General features: G+C 45.7%; 1 protein-coding gene across 2 annotated transcripts in view; it reads right to left on the minus strand.

Moving 5' to 3' along the window:
- Positions 1-18,542, minus strand: part of aasdhppt (aminoadipate-semialdehyde dehydrogenase-phosphopantetheinyl transferase) — a 34,345-nt gene extending 15,803 nt beyond the window's left edge. The window contains exons 1-2 of one of the 2 annotated variants that reach the window (XM_055637053.1): positions 18,290-18,542; positions 10,399-10,624 (exon numbers count right to left, since the gene is read on the minus strand). In XM_055637053.1, coding sequence (XP_055493028.1) covers positions 10,399-10,624; positions 18,290-18,472 — 409 coding nt within the window. In that variant the 5' untranslated portion in view covers positions 18,473-18,542. The remainder of the gene's footprint in view (positions 1-10,398; positions 10,625-18,289) is intronic. The other variant, XM_055637052.1, reaches the window with a different exon arrangement.
- Positions 18,543-18,634: the final 92 nt, after the last annotated feature.

Here is an 18,634-nt window from a genome sequence, read left to right on the forward strand (position 1 = left end):
CTACAGGTGCACAACCTTTTATCCGAAGATCCAAATAACGAAAACCTCCGAATAGTGACATTTTTTCAGTCCTTGAAAAAAGGTCCTTGAAAACGTTCACGGAGGGCGGCCTGCAGAGGTGACAGCGGAACCTCCGGTAGGTCCTCGAAGAAAGGGGAACTAAATCCCCATTCATAAAAGAGAAGGTGAGGGTATATTGCGCGGGAGGGTTAATAATTGACAATATGCTGCCGTCTGCCCTCGGAGTTAAAAAGTTCCCACGGTAGACTCACGATACACAGTGTATCGTGAGTCTTGCGTGGGAACGTTTGAACTCAGCGGGCAGGGAGCAGCAGATTGTCGCTCCCTTCAGTTTCACCCCACCTACACCCCTCTGCTTCCCGGCCATGTGTGTGACCCCTTCCCTCCCCTCTCCAGCTCCCCGCCCATTGCACCGGCTTCACGTCGGCAATGCCAGTCACCGGAGACGTCAGGACCAACGGGACACCGACCCCCAGGCCCACTGCAAGCACGGAGATCCCAGAGACCCACAGCCAGCAGCAGCCCAGCCCCGTTCCAACTCCAGAGGAAAACTGCAAACTAGCGGGAGACATCAGGACCACCAGAAGCCGCTCCCCGATGGGCCGCTACGGCGACAAGTGGCAGTTCGCCCACAGCCCGAGCTGTGTCCCCTCATCGGGACACCGACCCCCAGGCCCACTGCAAGCACGGAGATCCCAGATCAGCAACTCCAGTCCAGCCCCGCTCCAACTCCAGAGGGGCAGCTGCTGCTGGTGCGCAAGGTGCGTCTTGTTCTCGGGCTGTGGGCGAACTGCCACTTGTCGCCGTAGCGGCCCATCGGGGAGCGGATTCCTCTGGAGTTGGAGGGGGAGGGGGGTATTGTGCTGTTTGATCGCCCCCTGCTATCCCAGGGACAGGGAGACAGGACGTTCACCGAGGGCGGCCCGCAGAGGTGACAGCGGAACCTCGGGTCGGTCCTGGAAGAAAGGGGAACTAAATCACCTTCATAAAAGAGAAGTGGAGGGTATATTGCACGGGAGGGTATATCGCCTACCTGGAAGAAACCAGACATTTTTTCCAGGATGTCGTCTGCACACCAAAGCTCACGTTTGGCGCCAAACGTACGTCGCCTCTGCTGCACACGGATATAAGAGTGTGAAAATGTCGCCTTAGGGCATGTAGCCCCGCTAGGGTGACATGAGTGCGGGAGGTGATTCAATGCTGCGGTCACATTTACAAATTCAGGAATTCATTCAACACACTGCATTTCATACAGACATTTATTCTGCAAGAAAAAAACTACACTGAAGACTCAAACTCGCGACCGAGGAACTGCCGGGATCAAGGCGCAAACTCGCGACCTTGCGGATATGAGCCGGGCACTCTACCACTGAGCCAGCCATTAAAATCTACGCTAATAAATTTCCATTCCGAAGACCGACAAATTCCAAATTACGAAAAGTGTCTGGTCCCAAGGCTGTCGGATAAAAAGGTTGTGCACCTGTATTAAGAAGGTGGAGAGAATATATAGTGGCCAGGAAAGGGAACTTACAGAAAACAAGGTGGGGATTATGGGGTTTTTCCCACCGGGTGGCACTGTCAGCAAAGACAGCCTCACCTACAGTCTGTCTGCCTTTTCATCTTTTTTTATTATTTTTAATGCGTTTTAAAAAGTATGTGTTAATGTTCTTTGGTTTGTTTAATGGGGGCGGGAAGCTGGGGAAACCTTTTTTTCCACTCTCTTACCTTGCCCGAGATTCTGGATTGTATCTCCGGACACTGCGGCCTAACATCATGCAGCTAGAGGCCTAGCTCGTGACTGACTCTGAGCCTCACTGCGGGGCTGTGGACATACCGTCGGAGACTGTGATCCCTTGCCTGGGATCGACGCTCCAACTGCGGCCTGTGGATTTCAACATCGAGGAGCTCGTAGTCTCGGGTAGAGACTGATGTCAGGAAGCTCCAAGCCGCATGAGGTTCGACCGGTCCCGACTCGGGAGTCCAATCGCCTGGCGCGGGGAGTTGAGATCCCCTCGACGCAGGAGCTTGATTACCCCGATGCGGAGGGCTCGACCGCTGGTTGCGGGAGCCAAGTTCGCCCCGACAACAAAAGTTTCGAGTGCCCCGACCGCGGGGGAACAAAAAAGGGAAGAAGTTTGAACTTTCTTTTTGACTTCTATCACAGTGAGGAATGTGAGATGTTCATGTTAAAAAATTATTTGGGGGTCTTGTTGCTCTTTATTGATATGACTGTACGGCAATCTGAATATCTCTGTACCCTAATTGGTACATGTGACAATAAACTCACCTTGAATCCTTGAGGTACTAGAGGGATCAGTGCTGGGACTTCAATTATTTACTACCTACTCATGAATTGGATCAAGAGACCCAAAGAGCTGCAGTCAAATTTGCTGATGTACACCTTGAAGAGGACACAAAGAATCTGCAACGTAATGGAAATAGGTAAAGGTTGCGGGTGATAAGTTGGCAAATTGAGTAATAATGTGGGGAAATGGGAAGTTGTTCACTCACGAAGGAAGAACAAAAAGCAAAATGATTTAAATTAAGTGAGAAAACATATATGGCTGGAGTATAAAGAGATCTGGGAGCCCTAGGACATGAAACAAACATGTAGCATGCAGACACAATAAATAAGTAATTAGGGAGGCTCATGTTATGCATTTAGAAATGTAGGGAAATGTTGATCGAATGTTTCAGAGCATTGGTAAGACCTACCTGGAGTACTTGCACTTAATATTTAAAAGTTAGAATATACTTGCATTGCAAACTGTAAAGGTTTAAGGATTAACTCTCAGAATAAGAAGCGGATGAATACATAGAAGTTGAACAGGATGCCCAAAAATCCATTCTTAAGATTATAGTATCTTTAAAATTCTGAAGGAGATGATGGCATCGAAACCGACAGAATATTTTCTCTTCTTGTGGAAACAGTTTCAAAATAAGGAATTAAGAAACAAGAAATATCAAGCACTGTGGTTCTTAAATTATATTTTTAACCTTACAATTATGAAGTTTTTATTCCAACAACCTTCATATTTGAATCCTCCTTTGCGAAATCATTAAACTGTGCTAAATCTGTCCTGAAATTAATTCTGGATCAGAGCAAATATTGTAGTATTCCATCCACAATAAATTTGATAGTGAACGTGTTACAATGGGCCCCATTCCAGGTTATGCTATTTAATCAAGATCCTGATTTATTCCGAAGATTAACTAAAGCTGCCTTTTGTGATTGTGGCAGCTTCAATACATTCTGATAAGAACACTATTTGACTGCAGCTCCATTGTCTTTAATTCTGTCAGACAATTAAGAATTGAATGAGTTACTGCATTAAACCGAACCAAGATTTATTACTCCTTAAATAACTTAAGAACATATTCACTGAGCAGCATTAAACAGTCTTTGGAAGCATGGCCCAATGCCAACGTTGCCTCACTGAAATCGCCATCCCAAACTGCAGCATCATCTGTGCTAATTTCTGGGGACTATATACTTGACTTCTGAGACGAAGCAAGGTGACAAAGGACAAAATATTCTAATATTCTTCCACAACTAAATATTCTAATATTCTTCCACAACCAAATATCCACATCCCAAAATTCTAGTTCTACCTCCAATCCACCAACCAAACACATCTAATTTTGGTGACTACAATTTATACCCGACTTCCCAATACTATCTCAGATAAACAGATATGAAGACCAACAGTCAACACAATGAAGCCCATCTGATTTTGTCTATTAAAGGAAAATCTATCAGATTCAATGTAGAGTTTGACCACAATGGCGTTTGATATGCTGATTGCAGAAGGATTTCTGGCAGGCGATTTGACTACGTTAACCGTGACTGAATTATGCACTCTGTCTTTTGTACAAATCTGATAGTATACTGTTATGATAAGAATATCGGATTGGTTCGGTGATCTTAAATAGGGCAAATATATTTTGGTCCAAACTAGTCACACAAAGAAATGACAAACTTTAGAATATGTCAAGTGCCATGCACTAAGCATCTGGAATGTATTCCAATCCATGCAATGGACGTGGATATCGACGATCTGTTGGTAAAACCAAACTCCCGTTAGGCAATAATAGTGGGAAAGCCTGTCAGTATTATCATGCCCAGAAATAGCTTAGGGCCGAGTACATGAACTCACTCCTCAATTCTGCAGCTGCTGCTTGAATGTATAGCTGACTCGTTTTGCATGACCTTGAAACATATTCTGATTTCTCTTTTCTTGCTTAGGTCACCAACAACCACAGCAAATGGAGTGAACATGAATATATCTTCTTCATCACTCAGCATAGTTGTTGTTCTTCCATTTCCACAACTCAAAACAAAATTGTAAATATTTGGCACTGAATGTAAGTAAAGGGACTGTCCCACTTGCGCGATTTTTTCAGCGACTTGCCAGCACCCGTCATAGTCGCAGTAGGTTGCTGATAATTTTCAAAATGGTGAAAATCAAGCGGCGACCACAAAAGGGTATGACTCTTTGAGCGACTACTCACGACCATACAGGTGGCAATCGCGGCGTGAGCAATCAGAAATGGACACCATTCCCAAAGCAAGGTTATATAACTAGACACTTTGCTTGTGACTGCCTCTGATCTATCTTCAATTGCTATGGTTACATTCTTTAACATTCAAGTGGCTTTGTTGGTTGCTGCTCTGCACCAAGTAGAATTATTAATTGTCAGGTTGCATAAATTCCTTGGCCACTATCGACCAGTTTTTGTGCATTTCAATTTTCTATAGTTTACTACAATGAAGAATGGTGACATTTAGATCCGTAACAATGAATGAGAAGTCTGATGAGTAGTAAGTCTCGCAGAATATTGCAATTTGGACTTTGTGGATCTAATCACAACTGCAGCTCAGAGGCACCATCTTGTGGAATTTGTTCATAATTACTGTGAGGGAATATGTTTCATACAAACATAAATTTTAATTGTAACAATGACCTCTTTACGTGTTGAAATGTCAGTTAATTGAAACTGTGATGTTATTTTCAAGCGGTAATGGCCATTGCTGCAACATCAAGTAGTGAATATATAGGGACTCCCTGGGTTATGAATGGCTCAACTTTTAATGTATGTTTTTAATGTTTCTTTGTGTGCCTTGTGTGGGTGGTGGTGTCATTTCAGTCGCCTCCTCCACGGAGAGGCAACCTTTTCCAGGTTGCCACCCCCATGGCCTAACAACGAGGATCGGACTGCCTTTCCCTGGGACGCGTCCGGGGCTACAGCGGCGGGCGCAGCGCGGACTCTCGGCGCGGAGCCAGCAAGCCTTCGCCGGGGCTCGCTGGAGGCCCTCGGCAGCCTGAAGTCGCGGTCTGCAGAGCTCCAGCTGGCGCGGCGTCCACAGCCTGGGATCCCTCGTTGGTTGACCCGGGGGAAGAAGCTTCCACCGCTGGCCCGCGGCCTACTTCTACCTTGGGCGCGGCATGGACTAACCATCAGGAGCGGGATCCCTTGCTGGGGACCCCTGGGGGGGAGCTTAGACTGCCGGCCCTGCGGTGCTTCTCGCTGCGGCGCGGCGGGGACTTTAAATCTTTGACCGCCGGCCTGCACCAACCTGAAGCTGCAGTCTCCGGTGGGGAAGATTCGGTTCTGGACTTACCTGGACTTTTACCTGTCTGTACATCTGGACGCCCTGTACATCTGGATGTTTGTGTTAAATTTTTCATGTGTTTTTGTGTGTTCTTTATCATTGTACCGCTGCTGGCAAATTCATTTCACTTGCACTTTATGTGCAATGTGACAAATAAAACTGATTGTATTGATTGATTGTACTTACAATACATTGACATTACACAAATTGTCCCATCTATTTTTAAAGCATTTTATGGTACAATACAACTTGATTTATCCCAGGAGGGAAATTGATCTGCCAAGCCATTAAAAAACACACACAAAATACATGAAATATGAAATTAAAGTGACGAGTGGAAAGCTTGGGGGATGTGCAAAGATTTGTGGGGGGGGGGGGGGGGGGGGGGGGGGGGGGGAAAGAGTCAGTTTCAGCTTCAGTCTATCCCACGACAGAAGGGGTCGCTGTAAAGTTTGATAGTCACAGGGAAGAAGGATCTCTTGTGGCGTTCTGTCCTGCATCTTGTTGGAACCAATCTGTTGCTGAAGGTACACCTCAGGTTGACCAGTGTGTCATGCAGTATTGCCCAGGATGCTCCGCAGTTTAAGGAGCATCCTGCCCTCCAAGACAATCTACCATGAATCCAACTTTGCCCCCAGGACGAAGCCAGCCTTCCTGACGATTTTGTTGATCCTATTGGTGTCCACAACCTTTGCCCATCTGCAGCATCTTACTGCAGACATTGAAGGAGCGGAGCCTTCTCAAAAAGTACAGCCAGCTCTGTCCCTTCTTGTACAGGGTCTCAGCATTCCTGGACCAGTCCAGTTTACTGTCCAGGTCCAATCCAAGTTATTTGTACTCTCTGGTAAATTGCACATCTACACCATTGATGGAGACAGGGTGTTCACCACCAACACCTTATGAGCCTGACCCACTTAGGCAATTTTCTAGGCGACTAGGCTGTCACCTCATGGTCGCCTGGGTGTTGCCTTGTATGGTTGTGTCGACACCTCAGTCTCCCAAACAGTAGTAGTGATTTCTGATCGCCGCTGGACAGTGGCGACCATGGGTATGACGTCAATGAGCGTAGCTTAACGTACGAGCTGTCGTAGGTTGTCGCCAGGATGTCGTAGGATGTCGCCAGGTGATGTAGGTTGTTGTCGGTGCTGACTTTGTTGAATTCCGTTGTCGTATTCGCTGGTAGTCCCCTTAAAAAATTGCCGCAAGTGGGACAGGTCCATTAGCCTTGTTGGTGTTGAGCTACAGGTGATTCAGTGGTGCCAGTGCGGCCCCAGGCTTACAGCCAGGGAGGGGAAGCGCTAACTCCAGCTCAACTGTGCTCCGGCCGCCCCCAGACAGGGATGGGACACTCAGGACCGGACGGGGACGGACCAGAAGCAATTCCACAGTGCTTGCAATGCCCGAAACACTGGTTCGATCCTGACTACGGATGAAACGCAGGTCTGTACACAAGCAACAGCTCAGCTGCCGAGAATGTCTCTCCGCTGGTTCAGTCACTCACTGTTTCCCACTCGCTCTGCCCCTTCTCTTTCACTGTTACACCCCGCTCTCCCACTACCTGGCACCACCGTTCCTCAGATTAAATATATTTTCACACAAAAATTATGAATAAGGATAAGAATTTATACAGTTTATACAGTTCCCTTTTTCTTTATCACGACTGACCTTTGACAAATCCCATGCTTTCTTGCATTTTTCGGAATACCAAACTCTCTTATTGCACAGTTATCTGAAAACTTCTGCAGGAGGCAGGAGACAGGAGTTATATCTGAAGTCCGAGGTGTAGATGGTAAAGAGGAAGGGAGAGAGGATCGCCCCTGTGTTGCTCACCACCATGTCCGGGACACAGTTCTGCATCCTGACATATTGTGGTCGACCAGTCAGGTAGTTGGCGATCCAGGACACCAATGGAGTATCCACCCACATCTTCGTCAGTTTGCTCCCTAGCAGTGCAGGCCTGATCGTGTTAAAAGCACTGGAGAAGTTAATAAACATGACTCTCACAATGCTTCTCAGCTTATCCAGTTGAGCAAAGGAATGATGGAGCAGATGGATGATGACGTCCTCAACCCCATCTTTGTTTGGTATGCGAACTGCAGGGTTCCAGGCAGGGTTTAACCAGGGGTCGCAGGTGAATGAGCATCTCCAAGGACTTCATGATGTGTGAAGTCAGCACCACCAGTCTGTAGTCATTAGAGGAGCTGGGGCTCGTCCTCTTTGGTACAGGAACCAGACAGGATATCTTCCACACCACAGGCTCAGGCTGAAGATATGCTGGAGTACTCCATACAACTGGCTGGCACACACCTTGAGTACCCTAGGGCTGACACCATTGGGACTCATGGGCTTTGCCTGGGCAGAGACTGCTCAGCTCCTTCCTCACCTGCTCAGCCTTGATCGTCAGCCTCGCCAAAGAAAGGGCAGAGGAAGTGGACCAGGGGGAATGAGCGGGGGAGTCTGTCGGGGAGAGGGTGGGCAAAGGCCCCATCATCAAATCTATTAAAAACACAGCTTGTTGGTTCAGTCCTGATTGCTTTCCCTCCCCAGGCCACTGGTCATCTTGCAGCATGTAATGCTCTTCATACCGCTCAACACATCGCTCATGTTGTTCTGCTGAAGTTTCAGCTCCAGCTTCCTCTGGTAGTTGTCCTTGCCCCGTCTCAGTCTCGCTTTCAGGTCTTTCTGCACCCGTTTCACCTCCTCCCTGTCACCATTCCTGAAGGGCTCTTCTTCTGGTTGTGAAGGGTCTTTATCTCACTGGTGACCCAGGGCGTGTTGTTCGGGAAACAGTGTACAGTCTCCTCAGAGACAACGTAATCCACACAGAACTTTATGCAGCTGGTAACACAGTCCGTAAGTTCATCAATATCCTCTCCATGGGGTCTACAAAATGTATCCCACTTTGTGACCTCTAAACAGCCCATTAGAGCATCATTGGACACCTGTGACCGCCTTCTCACTGACCTTGTGGTCACAGGCAGCCTCTGGATCATTGGCTTATACCTGGGTAGGAGGTAAACCAGGTTGTGGCCGGATCTTCCCAGTGGCGGAAGGGCTATGGAGCTGCACGCCTCTTTAACATCGGCATACAGCAGGTCCAATGTTTTCATATCCCTGGTGGGACAGTCAACAAACTGAATGAAAGTGAGTAGGGTAGCGTCCAAAGTCACTTGGTTGAAATCTCCTGAGATTGCAATGAAAGCACTCGGGTGCTGGGTCTGGAGTCTCGCGGTGACTGTGTGGATGACGTCACATGCGCATAGCGGGTTGGTGGACGGAGGAATGCCATCACAATGGTATGTGAGACTTCCCTGGACACATAGTTTGGACGGAGACCCACAGCCATCAGTTCAATGTCCAGGCTACATACACATTCCTTAACCACTATGTGACCAGGGTTGCACAATTTGTTGTTAATGAGAGTGGAAAGTCCTCTTCCTTTACACTTGCCACTCTCTCTGCAGTCCCTGTCCTCCTGAACAATCTGAAAGCCGTCCACACTCGCGTTGAACTCGGATGTCCTCGTGGAGCCATGTCTCCATGAAACATATCGGAGCTAATAATTCAAGCTAATAATAATAATTTGTTTCAAGGTATTTGTTAATGAATGATAGATTATATTCCATTAGTTGAATTATGGGCAGCATTAGGGTCATTATTCAATGAAATGACAGAACTGTATTGAGTGTATGTAGAAATATACAAAACTTGTAGCTGTAGAAAACAGATGGTGAAATGAGCTAGTGGACAGTTCTAAGGAACAGAAACACTTGTGTAAAATATGGACCGCCTGTACACACAACAGAAACTGACCTTGGAGATGCCCCAGAGATCTGGCAATGTTGATATTAGTGCATCATACTCACTTTTATAAAAACAAACCACTAAAATTGCAACGAGATAACATCTTTATGTTGGTTGCTCCAAGCGACCGAGCCTGCAGTGGCATGGAGCGGCGGTAGAGAACATTGTCATATTGTCTGGCAAGGCCAACACCTGCAACTCCAACCCAGTGCCATTGCTAGGCAATGACTAACACTTAAAAATAAATCTGGACAGGCAGGGTACAAGATGGTGCCTAAAACATGGCAACTCTTGCATACTGACCTAGTGTGATCTATCGTCTTACACTCTTACACTTAGTATGATTGTGCCTAATGTGGAGTAGGATTGTCACTAAACTGTATGCAAAACATTCACAGTACCTATGACAAATACCAATTGAACCATCCATTACTTACTGTGTTTTAGTCATATTTATTGTCGTAATGAATTCAAAATACAAGTAGAGGGCTACAAATGTATGCCTGGGCAAGTTGGGCCGAAGAGCCTATTTCTGTGCGGCATAACTGCGACTATGATAAACCCAGTTCATTCCAGTTTTTCTTAATATATGTAGTATATGTCATCATGCTATTGTTGCCAAATATTATTAAAATTCTTGAGCAACCTAGAAAAATATTGTATGTTTTTCTTTCCCATTGAAAAATAATACTCTAAATAAACTCAAAAAGACTCAGTCATCATAACTGGACAGAGCATAAGCTAGAGAAAATGGAAAAGGTACTCATGGCTCCCAAAGGAAACAGACTGCTAAATATTTTCTGTCCGCTTGGAAGTTATCAGGAGAAAATATAGAACATTTCTACATGCATGAATAAATTGTGAGATATTTTTCCTTAATCCAAGTCTTATTTCTCTACTTTTAGCTACCATGAACTAACAATCTATTTATCTTGAGACAATATCTCAAGTTTTCTTACCTGGAAAGTCAGTCTTCATGATATCTACACCAACTTGCAAAATAGGTTCTGCTGCCAAAACAGTATAATCTCCTTGATGTGAAATATTAAAGTTAAGATTTGGGATGATGTTGAGGACAGGATTGGCAAGAAACGGTTTTCCTTTAATAGTCCGTTTTAGCTGGATTTCATTCCAGGGAATCTTCATCTTTTCAGCAATTAACTTCCTGATCATGAGTCGTCCACTCTTTAAGAAAATAAATTGAAGAGGAACCGAGTCAGTGATGCAATAATGGAAAGTTGAGACTGTTCAACTGTACAGATATTTGCAACATTGCAATCAATTCACATCATAATGAGTGGATCTGGTAAGGACAGTATCTGGTCCAGCTATAATGCTTCAACTGTCTGCTGACATTTGCTCTGCAAACTCATCTCAGAGTGACAACACAGACAATTTACCAAAAACCTATCAACGTCTACAGAACAATATCTAGAAAAGTGTTCTTTGTGATTACATTTTCCTTTTAATTCCAGATGATGGCTGCAAACGCTATTTCAATAATTTTATCAAGTAATGATTGCTCCACTGAAGAAATCCCTTGATATTTTAAAGCTGAAATGGTAATAATCTCAATTGACTTTATTTCAATCTAGAGGCTAACCATAAGACACACACCCAAGGCTGATCACCCTGCGGTGGGCCTGCCTCGACTGAGGGTGTCTTGTGATAAAAGGCCTAAACACCCAGTGAAGTTGAGGTACACAACTAAAGATGTGTCTGATTGGTAGCAAAATCACCTAGTGATCACCCACAAGAATACCGGTCAGTTGTGGTGAAGAACCTTAGGGATTGTAACATCCAGTCCTACTAATCAATATGAACATCTGGATCAAACCAGTGACTGCTGCAAAAAGGGCAGCTGACAACCAGGGAAAGCCCTAGTGACGGCCTGGAGAGAGTGCTGAGCGGAGGGAATAGACCCCCACCGGGGCTGGCATGGGCTAGCTCCTCATGCCAGCAGGATCCACCCTTATATTGCTACGGAAGGAATCAACTATGAATAAGAGAACTAGCACAACAGTAGACCGAGCAACAGCCCTGGCAGTACATAAACTACGAAGCTGCATCTGTGGCTGGGAAAAGATAACATCAGAGAAGGGTTTCAAGATCCACCAGGGCAGGGAAAAGTGCCTGGGAGAGCTTAGTGTGGGGCCTCGCATTGACCATTACCGTCTAAGAGGTAGGCCAAATCAGTCGAGTGAAGCCCAGTGGCAGGTCAATAACCACCACAGTCCACAGGGTGATCACCATACCCAGCCTCGACTGAGGGTGTCGAAGCTAAACACAAGTGAAGTACTGTCCCACCTAAAGGACACGATTGTAGCAAAATCCCTAATCACCCCCAAGAATACAGTCAGTTGTGGTGAAGAACCATAGGGATTGTAACATCCAGTCCTAGAGATCAAGATGAAAGGAAAAAAGCAGACAACCAGGAGCAGTCACTGGCTGTGGCTGAAGAGGGAAAGACCCTGTCAGGGCTGCCACGTCATCTAGAGGCCAACGCTAATCAGCGTTTTGGACACACACCTAGGGCTGAATCAACCTGAATGGTGGGCCAGTGCCTCGACAGAGGGCAGTCTGGCTGCATCTGTGGCTGGGAAACACCCATCAGTGACGGGTTTCAGATACACAAAAAGTGCTGAAGATGTGTCTGATTGACAAAGGTCCAGCAAAATCACCTAGTGGTCATCCCCAAGAATACCAGATGTCAGTTGTGGTGAAGAACCTTAGGGATTATAACATCCAGTCCTACTAATCAATAACAATATTCAAAAGACAGTTCTAACACTATGGTTGAAATATTGCTGTATGATATGAGGGTGGTAAATCTGTGGCATTCCTTGCCACAGGCAGCTATGGAGGCCAAGTCATAAGTGATAGGAGCAGAATTAGGCCATTCGGCTCATCCAGTATATTCCACCATTCAATCATGGCTATCTATCTCTTCCCCCTAACCCCATTCTCCCGTCTTTTCCCCATAACCCCGACACCCGTCACTGTATATTTTTTAAAGCTTAGAATGACAGGTTCTTGATTAGTAGGGGTGTCAAAGTTTATGGGGAGACGGCAGGAGCATCGGGTTGAGATGGTGAGATAGATCAGCCAGGATTGAATAGCTGAATAGCCCAATTCTGCTCCTATGACATGAATTAACATGTTTGTAATGTTTGCCTTAAGGGCCTCAAAATAAAAAGTAATATTCATTACGATAGATGAAGCATCTTTAGTATTTTTATTACACTACACTATTTCGTTTTCAGTTTTAAAACCAGGCCAATCAAAATTGCTGTTGATTTAAAATTTAAGCTGCCTGTTGTGCCAAAAATTATGAAAGTTAATTAATGATACACAGGAGATCCATGTCATATAAAAATGATTAAGAAAATAACACGTTTAATGACCCTTTTTTTCCTCTAGGCACCTGCGTTTGAACTTAGTTTCTCTTAAATAAAAAACTTACATCAACGATTCACATTGACTAACTTGTAGAGTATCAGCATTTTGTTTGCTTAGGCACATTAATAAGACCTATGCTTCCAATTTGCAAGGGTAATTGCACTCAAATTACCAACTATCCTCATTATATTTGGAACTTAATGAAGCAGTAATCATTAGTTTAATCATTTAAGGGGGAGATATATTTAAAAGAATAGTCACTCAGATTTCCTATGTAGATTCTTGGCAAGAAAACTAAGCAGATCGGGCCTATGGAAGGAGATCTTGAAGTATAGAAGAATTGGAAGGACTTGTCGGGGTAAATGCTGAGATGACATTTTCCCTCTTGGGTTATGGACAGTCTCATAATAAGGTGTTGCTGCTTTAAGTTGCAGGTTAAAGTAAATTTCTTCCAAGAGTTATGAATTTTGGAAATATCTAACCCAATGGAGGTTGAGTCATTGAATATATTCAAGATGGAGATAGATTTTAGGATTATAGAGAAATCATGGAAAATAGGAAACAAGAAAGAAAGCATTGCGGCCAAAATGTTCTAACAGAAAAAATACATGTTATTACAATAAAAACAGAAAACGTTGGAAATACTCCATAGATCAGGCATGTCAGTTAACATGGAAGTTTAAAAGCTTCACAACTTGTAATTCTTCAATGCTTTGTCTCACACCTGTGTTTTTTCATCTCTGGATTTTGTCTAACTATCTGCCTATCAAAATCTCCCCCTCGCCTATGTTCACCCATTACAATACAATACAATACAACGGTTTATTTGTCACATTGCACAAAAAGTGCAAGTGAAATGATACGTCAGCAGCGATACAATGATAAAGGGCACACACAAAAAACAATAAAATTATTAACATAAACATCCACCACAGCATTTAATCACTGTGGTGGAAAGGCACACATTTTAGTCCTCCTCCATTTCCCCCCGTGGTGGGACCTCAACCCTCCGCAGCCGTTGCTGCGGGTTCCAGCTGGTAAAAAAAGTGTACAAGTCCAGGTAAGTCCAGAGTCGGCTCCTCCCCACCGGAGACCGCGGCTATTAGTTGTTAAGGCCGCATAACAAGATTTAAAGTTCCCCCACGTCGCAGCCGTAAGCACCGCAGTCTGCAGGGCCGGCAGTCGAAGCTCCCCTCCAGGGGTTGTAAGTCCATACCTGACCCGCGGTAGAAGTTGGCCGCGGGCCGGCGGTGGAAGCTTCTTCTTCCCCAGGGTCCCCCTCGAGGGATCCCGGGCTGTAGACGCCGCGCCAGCTGGAGCTGTGCAGACCCCGGCTTCAGGCTGCCTCTGCTGCGGGCCAAACGGAACGGAGCGCTCCCCTACAGCGAGCCCCAGCTTGACAGTCCACGCTGCACCCGCCGCCGGAGCCCCGAGCCCCGGGCGCGTCTCCGGGAAAGCCGCGCCGATCCTCGCTGTTAGGCCACGGGGGAGGCGACCTGGAAAAAGTCGCCTCTCCATGGAGGAGGCGGCCGAAACGGTTTCCCCCTTACCCCCCCCCACCACCCCCACACAAAACACACCAAGAAACACTAAAAACAGACTTTAAGACATACTAAAAAAATTAAAAAAGTTGAAAAAGACTAACACGCTGCTGACAGGGCTGCTGCCAGTGCAGCGCCCCCACCGGTAACGACATTACCTGACACTCTTTGTCCTACACCATTTCTTCTCCAGCTTTCTTCCTCCTGACAATGTCTGTCACTTATCTAGGCTCTCCAAGAATGCTGCTTGACCTGCTGAGTTACTCCAGCACTTTGTTTTCTTTGTAAACCAGCATCTGCAGTTCCTTGTTTCTAACTATCAAAAACAGTCAGTTTTTTCTGGGGTTGGAAGCCCCGAAAGTCTGCCCACTGCTCATTTTTCACCTTATTTTCAACATACACATCCAAAAACATAGGCCAGCTGAGTGGGCACATCAGGGGGGTCCCGACACTGCGATGGGTATAGCATGATTTGGCCCACAATCCTCCCCCATTTGTTGCTTCATAGAATTTAAGATTTGCTACAGAAGGTGGGAATTCAGCTCATCATATCGAAAGAATTTGGGCTACGTAGCCTATTTCTATGGTCCAGCGTGTAGATCTGCAGATCACAGCCCTTCAAGTGCACATCCAAAAAGTAACAAGCATTTCTGCCTCCACCACTCTTTGAGACAGCAATTCCACGTTTCCATCACCCTCTGAATGAAAAAAAAATCTCCTCTCCAATTCTTCCACAATTAGTTCACAGCATGCCCCCTGTTTTTTGATCCGTCTACAAGGGAAGGTAGATCCTTCTTATTTATTCTTGGAGAACCCCTCAACTTTATACATCTCAATTAAAACTTCTCTTCAGTCTCCCCGTTCCAAAAAAATAACCCTATCTTTCCTCATACAATTTCCCAGTTGTTGCAAAATTCTCATTAATCCTCACTGCACCGTCTCCAATAGCACAGGAACCAGAACTGTGCACAGTTCTATGGCTTAATGAGCGTTGTACACTGTCTGATCAACCATGTACTTGTATTATTTTCATTGTTAAATTCCATTTCCTGAAGTCAGAGCAGTTTAGTTTTATGCAAAATATTATAAAATCTGTACTATACTTAACCAAAGAAATTGAATTTTTCTAAAGAATTACGTAGTTTTGGTAACTAATTGTTCTATATGGATCCATGTCACACAACCATTCTGAAGTATTCTGCTGCAGCAGTCTGTTCCTTTGTATTCTATGTAGTTGGTAGTTCTAGTAGCAGATGAGTGTACCAATGGAATGCAATTAGAAACATAGAAAATAGGTGCAGGAGTAGGCCAATCGGCCCTTCGAGCCAGCATCACCATTCAATGTGATCATGGCTGATCATCCAAAATCAGTACATCGTTCTTGCTTTCTCCCCCATATCGCTTGATTCCATTAGCCCTGAGCTAAATCTAACTCTCTCTTGAAAACATCCAGTGGATTGGCCTCCACTGCCTTCTGTGGCAGAGAATTCCACAGATTCACAACTCTCTGGGTGAAAAAGTTTTTCCTCATCTCAGTCCTAAATAATCTACCCCTTATTCTTAAACTGTGACCCCTGGTTCTGGACTCCCCGAACAAAGGGAACATATTTTCCTGCATCTAGCCTGTCCAATCAGGAAATATGTTCCCCATTCTGCAGAATACTTCAGAACATTTAACTCACCAATATGTATGGATTTTAAAGAGAAATGCAATTTTATGGAAAAGCATCTTCTGTCAATACTCAAGTAGTTTCTTACAATAGCCACAGGACAATTCAAAACCATGAACATTGCTCCACACCACAAAAAACACTTCTATTTTCATAGAATTTTCAATAACTAATAGAGATATTAACCTTGATGTCTAGTGTGCTTTATCATAAAAAAATGACTATTATTTCCCTATTTTTATCTGCCTGTTAACACCTCATGAGAAAGAAATATATTGCCACAAAAGATAGCATATTTGCTATAAATCCAAAATAACAATAATATGCTGGGAAATACAGTTGGGAAGCAAGTCAATTAGCATCTCTAGCAAGAGAAACAAAATGAACATAAATAACCTGTCATTAGATCTCCTTTACATGGGAGAAACTAAGCACTGATAAGTTACCATTTAGATTAACACTTGTGCTTGGTCCATACAGGCCAGCCAGTTCTCCAGATTGCTAACCATTTTAACTCCTCTTCCCATTCCCATACTGACTTTTCTGAACTGGGCCTTCACATTTGCAAGAATGCAGCCACATGCAAACTGGAAGAACATCACCTTATTGTTTGCTTGGGTACCTTACAATCCAACAGCATAAACATTAAATTCTCCACTTTTAGGTAGCTGAACCCAACTTCCTACTTCCGAATCCGACCTCTGTCCTGGGCCTCCGCCATGGCCAGAGTGAGCACCACCGGAAATTGGAGGTTCAGCACTTCATATTCCGCTTGGGCAGTCTGCACCCTAGCTGCATAAACATTGAATCCACCAATTTCCGGTAACCCTTGCTGCTCCTCCACTTCTCAGCTCTCCCTCAGCGCTCAGGCTCCTAAACCTTTTCCCTTTCTTCTCCCCGTGTGCCCCCCCCCACCCTACATCAATCAGAAGAAGGGTTTCGGCCCGAAACGTTGCCTATTTCCTTCGCTCCATAGATGCTGCTGCACCCGCTGAGTTTCTCCAGCACTTTTGTCTACCTTCCCACTTTCCACCCCCTTTCTCTATGCTGCACCTGGATGGGCACCCCTTTCTCCCATTATGCCGCCCCATTCCCCCTCCTCCTATATCCCTTCCTCTGGCTTCAAAATGTAATCCTCCTCTCCTCATTTTACAGACTTTTGTCTTCTTTTCTGATCTTTTTGCAACCCATCTGCCAATAAAAATCCCCCCCACTTGTATCCACCTATCACTTGCCAGTCCTTGGCCTGTCCCACCTTTTTTTCCAGCGTTTTCTGAAGCAAATCTGAATTTGTTTCTCTCCCAAGAGTCAGATTATTTTCCATTCACATTTTAGAAACCCACAGGCATGTTTGTTTGAATCTTTAGGGTGACGTTCATTACGGTCATGTGTACCGAGGTACAGTGAAAAGCTTTGTTTTGAATGCTATCCAATCAAATCAAAGGGTCTCTTTCCAAAAACATCACCTATTTCCTTTCTCCAGAGATGCCACCAAAAGTTTCCGCCACCATCAGCTGTTGTACAGGTCCGCCAGGCAACTGGAGGTCCAGCAATCCTTGAACCCCCCCCCCCCCTCCCAACCAGGAACTGCCCCAAAAAAACATCACTTAGGGTGGCCAAGACTGTCAATCTCGATCACATCAAGATCTCTGCACCAACCGACGGGTCATATTTATCTCCTGTGGCAGGGTTCCTTGGGCCGGACAATCCGTTTCCATAGCGGACCTGCTATTTCAGCCCCTCAGCAGCCCTTTCCAGTATCAAATAATATGGACACAAAAAACTGGAAAGCTGGAGGCAGGCAGGTCAGGCAGCATTTCTGGAGAAAGGGAATGTGACATTTCAGGTCGAGACACTTCTTCTGGTACCGTTGGGCTCCTCTCGGAGGCTGTGATCTCTGCTGGTCCAGGAATACGGATAATCCAGAAAAGGTGAAGAGAGACACAGAATGCTGGAGTAACTCAGCGGGACACGCATCATCTCTGGAGAGAAGGAATGGGAGTTGCTTCAGGTCGAGACCCTTCTGCAGACTATGTCAGGGGAGAGGGAGATGCAAATATAAGGAAGTGTAAGGTGTGAAAGCAGGACAAAGGGTATGTTGATCAAGGACAATGTCGAGCAGGAGGAATCACAGAGTGGGTGCAGCGAGAGTGGATGTTGCTGAACCCCCTTCGGCGAGAGGAGAACTTCTTCCTCTGGAACCCAGGGTGCCGGAAAACCGGTGATGGACCTGTAGTTACCATGGCGGCCTTGGCGTCTTTGGCGAAGATAAAGCGGCCGATGCGCTCCCTCTCCTCGTCCTGCACACAGCGAGCCGCCAGCAGCCACTCGGAGCAGCGAGGCCGCCAGGGGCCGCAACCGAAAGCCCAACGCACGCCCTCCATCTTGCAGCCGAGCCCTGCCGCCTCCTTCCACAGTTTCATGCCCCCTTTAGCCGACAGGAGTGGCCGGACATTTGCCCCGCAGCCGCCCGCCCTCCCACCACTATTCCGGAAAGTTCGCTGCCCGCAGACCAATGAGGAAGCAGAGGCGGGGTTGGGCGGGACAACACCCTCTGACTGACAGGGCTAACGGCCAATCGAAGA

This window comes from Leucoraja erinacea, chromosome 6 (assembly GCF_028641065.1).
Source record: "Leucoraja erinacea ecotype New England chromosome 6, Leri_hhj_1, whole genome shotgun sequence".
NCBI lineage: Eukaryota > Metazoa > Chordata > Chondrichthyes > Rajiformes > Rajidae > Leucoraja > Leucoraja erinaceus.